General features: G+C 30.6%; 1 protein-coding gene across 2 annotated transcripts in view; it reads right to left on the bottom strand.

The window, feature by feature from the left end:
- Window positions 2,543-5,391, bottom strand: part of LOC107618272 (protein indeterminate-domain 4, chloroplastic) — a 5,209-nt gene continuing 2,360 nt past the window's right edge. For both annotated transcript variants that reach the window (XM_016320286.2, XM_016320285.2), the window contains exon 4: window positions 2,543-4,036. In XM_016320286.2, coding sequence (XP_016175772.1) covers window positions 2,767-4,036 — 1,270 coding nt within the window. In that variant the 3' untranslated portion in view covers window positions 2,543-2,766. The remainder of the gene's footprint in view (window positions 4,037-5,391) is intronic.

Raw genomic sequence — 5,391 nt, 5'->3', positions numbered from 1 at the left:
CAATTTAAGATTTAAATTTAAAATTTAAAATAAAAAAACAAAAAATTAACTGATATTAAATGAAAAAAATTTACTTTCTAATTGAACTAGTTTATCGACTTTCCTAGTGGCGATTTTTAGATTTGCAAGGGGGAAAATGAATACTCTCTCATGCATGTGAAAAATATTTTCTTTCCAACCTTTGTCGGATTGTTTTTTATTTTTAATTTAATTTCCAAAATGGACAAAATCGCAAACCCATGTAAACGTAGAGTGTTTGATCTTGTTAGTTCACGTGTGGAAAGAGGACTTATCCAAATCTTCACCATTTTCTTAACTAAATGAATGAATCAGTAACTCCAAAAGATTGAAACAAATAATAGACTAAGAACTTTTAATTAGTTTTTTGGATGATATAGCTAACCCTAATTTTTTAGTCCAGTTTTATTCTCAGATTTAGTATTAGTTTTATGACCCAGCTAGTCTTAGATTTTAATGTGTTCTTTGCTTCCTTCTACAAGAGTCAAGCATTTACTAATTATCTGAGGGAAAAAAATTGCGTAATCGTAGTGAGATACCGATTCACTAATTCGACCAGATACAAACTCTAAAAGTTCTAAGAAAGCAAGTAACACATACAAGATCATAATAGAGTCAAATTTTAAAAGAGAAATTAAAAAAAAAGAAAAAAAAATGATATTATTTCACAATTCATGTGACTAGTATTAACATACTGACTCATTATTTAACATAAAAAATTACGTGAATATATGATTTTATTAATGATTTCAGGCTGTGTTTCTCTTTACTGTTTTAGAACAATGAAAGGTCAGACACAAAAACATACATGCACACAAATGAATATATATAATAAAAAGACATAAACACATTTGTCATTAAAAACTAATTTTATCTCTAATAATAGAAAAAAAGTTGCTAGTGATTAAAGTGATAAGAGTAAAAAGTAAAATTTTAAAAATTTTAAACAAACAAAGTTATAATTAAAATATATCTCCTGGTGGATTCGAATATTTCTTTTTCTCTTAGGTCACGGACTTTTGATTCCCATATGAATAGGAAGGTAAGTGACATGAATTGCGACAAAAGTGTCACAGAAAGTTTGCTAATAATTGCAATAACGAACATTGCAGAGTGCAGAGAGAGCGAGAGACTACTACATACGCTTTCTGTTCTCTGACCACTCTATGTGTGGTCATCACTCATTAATAAATTATTAACTCCATATCCAAATTCAATTACACCCAAATTAAATCAAATCATAACTACGTGACACCCTAAACCCTAACCACCCACTATATCTAATAGTCTTGCATGTTATTATTTTGTTATCATGCAATGCTATCTATGTCTATATAGTCAACTCAACGTGCACATATACATATATACACCACGCTTGAAGAATATTTGAAAAGTGAAAAACCACCTGAAATTCTGCATATTATTATTATTATTATTATTATTATTATTATTATTATTATTATTTGGTCGTGGAGACGTGGAGTTAGTGACCAAAATTGTCAGAGGTTTTGGAATTTAATAATATAAGATTTGTGTGATGAGGATTGAGGAGCGCGCAGATGCTGTGTAGCTCTCAATTTTCCAGACTATGCCTTTAATTTATTATTATCTAAACGATGTTTTATATACACATTTTATTAGCTTGTATATTTTGAATTGACCAATACTCTTTTTTTTATTTAATTTTGGAATTATAAGGAACAGTAAAATTTATCACATGATATATAGGACCTTCATTTTTATCCTAAATTAGATATATATATTCGTATTATATATCTTATTAATCTACAAAATAATAATGAATACAAATAATACATCTATAGCTATTATATCATAAAATGGTATGAGTAATGTTAGAGAATTAATTAATACTATGACAATCAATTTTAATTAACATTACAATAGATAATTAAGCAAACTCCATATAGAACCTATTAAAATTGAGCTTTTTGTTAACTTTAAATTTTAATTTTTTTTAATTTAGTTTCAAATGTTCAGTTTTTAAAAATTGTGAATTTTTTTTAAGTGAAAATTCAAGTACAATTAATAAAATAAAATTGATAGTTAAAAATTATTAAATAATAATTTAATCAAACTTATTAAATCATTTAATGACTCTTAACTATTAACTTCATATGAAATTAACTGCAACGAGCCACTTCTTTTTTAATAGTAAATGTTAACTATATAATATTAACGGTGTAATATTAACTCTGATCTCAAAATTTTCTCAAATACTATACGCATAATTGCATGCATCTCGTGGTACGTTGATGATATAATATATTACATTTTTTGTTTAATTATAATAAACTATTTTATACATACAATAATTATGAAAAAAAAAACTTCGTCGTGTCACTTTAATACTACTGTTTGAATAATGCTTTTCCTAAAAGCAAGGTAGTAGGTAGCGAGTACAAAAATTCTTAGCATTATTAATTTTTGAGGAGTTGTAAGGTTTGGTCAGTAATAGTAAATAATAATAATAATAATAATAATAATAATAATAATAATAATAATATCTAGAGAATGTGAACGAGGTTTGTTCAAGAAAGATACTACTACAAGGATTGCGGTTTTTGGAATTGAAACCCTAATGTCATAATGTGCCAATTAGAGAAAAAGAAAAAAAATAATAAAGAACAATTGTTTTTGAACAAGTTCATACGTAAAACAACTAACATTGTCTGTTTTTAATTTAATTTAATTATTTTCCTTGATCATTGCAGAGATGAAGAACTAACTTCAAAAACGGTGGCTTGGTGTGGCTGATTGTGCTGATTTCAGGTCCGAATCCAAAGAACTCAAGGTACTCATCATTCCTTGTTGTTGTTGCTCTCTATGTGTTTGTGAAAATGCATGTGTTGTTGCACCAGTGTTGATATTTCTTACCATTCCTCCAACTCCAAGAAAATCCAATGTCAACTTATCAGACCCTCCAAAACTGACCCCAAGATGATTCTGAGGAAGCTTATTAGTGTTACTAGAATCCTCTAAGCTCTGATGAAACTGATGATGATGATGATGATGATGACTGAGGTTGTTGTTGTTATCATCATTCCCTTGATGCACATTGTCAAATATGGAACTAGTAGTAGTGCTTCCTACATTACTGGCAATGGAGTTCATCAACCCATGAAGGTGTTGCTGGTGGTGATGATCATTTTCCATGCTTGATCTTCTTTGATCACTTCCAAATGCAACATGATCAGACACAACAAGTTCCCTTTCGGATTTGTTTGAGGAACTACTACACATTCCTCTAAGGATAGAAGAACCATTATTATTGTTGGTGGTGGTAGTTGGACCCATTTGTGCAGCTTTCTGAAGCAATGCAGTGGCTGACATATGAGGGGACACGTTCTCATGTTGCAATGAAGATGAATTTCCAAAGAGTGAAGACAAACCTGAACCAACTTGGTCACCGTAGAGTGTTGATGTTGTTGTTCCTTGTTGGTTACTATTGAATTGGTCAGGGATGATGGTTCCACTGCTATTGTTGTTGTTTGGGAAGAAGCTAAGGTTGAAAAGATTGGAAGAATTATTAGAGTTGGTGTTGGTGGTGTTTCCTTGAAGATCAGGAAGTTGCATTAGACCATGTAATTGCTTGCTTGAGAATAATGAACCTTGTTGATGAGTTTGGTTGTTGTCTTCAAATGCTTGATTTGGGTCATTGATGAAGAAAGGTGAGGGATTAGTGAGTGATGATTGGGGTGAGTGTCCAAATGATGAAGACTGATGGCTTAAAGGCGGGATTAAGTGCTCGAATTTGGCTGCCCCGGCGCTTCCGAGACGGAGGATGCCGCCGCCGCCACTGCTGTGAGTGGCGCCACTTTGGTGATTCTGAAATTGGGAGATTTGGGTGCCTAATTGGGAGAGGCCTAAGGTCATGTGGTTTGTGTTTGTGGCATACAAATGTGTCCCTCCCAAAGGGTTCATGGTGCCATTAGGGTGCCTTGCACTTTCTTGAGCTAGGGCATCACAGAAGGCCCTATGAGTGATGAAACTGTCACGTCTGAAATAATTAATAATCAAATAATATTATTAGCAACGATAACATACACCTTAATCAACATGATACAACAAATTATTATTAGGTCACTACTAACTACTAAGTCATAGAACTTAACACTGGCGATTTTGCAAGGGAAGCTTCGGATAGAAGAAGAATTACTCAAGAGGAAATAAAGAAAGATTCAAAAAGAAGGAGGAATTTAATTCACAATTTCATTATATTTATATTTATATTATTTTCACTCATGACTAAGGTTCATTTTACTAATTGAATGAATTAGACTCATTATACATGCTACACTGAATTTATCCGACTATCAATCAAGACCTAGCTAGGTTGTTGTAACTGTAAATGATGGAATAGTTAAATAAATAAGATTATATTGAATTTAGACTCGAGATAAAAAGTAAGGAAAAACTTATGGGAGGTTTACAAGATTACCATTTATCAATGTCTTTAAAAATTGTTATGAAAGGCACCTACTGTACCAAAATTCAAATCGATAAAAATAAACATTTTGATAGAAAATATAAATAAATAATTTATTTTTGTAACACACAGATAACAGATCTCAAGTGATCATAATAATCAAAATCGTATTAATGGTTATTTATTAATCATTTCTAAAAGTCAACCACTTTGCAACCATATCAACACCAAATATTCTCAAATTAAAGGAGGACATTGCTTTATTTTTCTGATGAACATGATAACATGCTAATCATGCAACCAATTTTTTTTTTTTTTTTGGAAATAAAATTACACCATGTACCAAATATATATAAACGATGAATTCCAAAGGAGAATTCTATGTTAAAAAAATGAAGTAAAAAAGGAAAAGAAAGAAAAAGAGGTAGTAATGATGATAAAATTGGAATATATAGTATTTGGGTGAAATGATCTACAAAATTGAAATTGGTAGAAAGCTGGAGCAGAAGGAGAGGGCCCCGGGATTATGCCAAAACGTGATACAAACCAAGAACTCCAAATCGAACTACCACTTTGAGTTCTCTCTTTGATCAATGAAAGAGAGAATTATTTGCAACTTTGATGAAAGTCAATTAATCATGCATCCAATATGGGGCCAGCCTCAATAAATGCAAACTACCTCAAGACTTGTCTATTTTCTACTACAAGAATTCATTACAACACAAACGTACCATGAGAGAATTGCTAAATTCTCGGGAAAATCCTTTGAGAATATATCTATTATAGATCCAACAATTAATGCTTATAGAGAATCTTTGTTTTACTAAATCACTCTCTATTCTTTTTTCTAAAGGCCATAATAATTAATTTCTTGCATATTTCTTAAACATATTTAACTGTGTTTAAAAAATACTTATTTTTCTATA

This window comes from Arachis ipaensis, chromosome B09 (assembly GCF_000816755.2).
Source record: "Arachis ipaensis cultivar K30076 chromosome B09, Araip1.1, whole genome shotgun sequence".
NCBI classification, from domain to species: Eukaryota; Viridiplantae; Streptophyta; class Magnoliopsida; order Fabales; family Fabaceae; genus Arachis; species Arachis ipaensis.
This window is presented reverse-complemented; position numbering and strand designations above follow the sequence as displayed.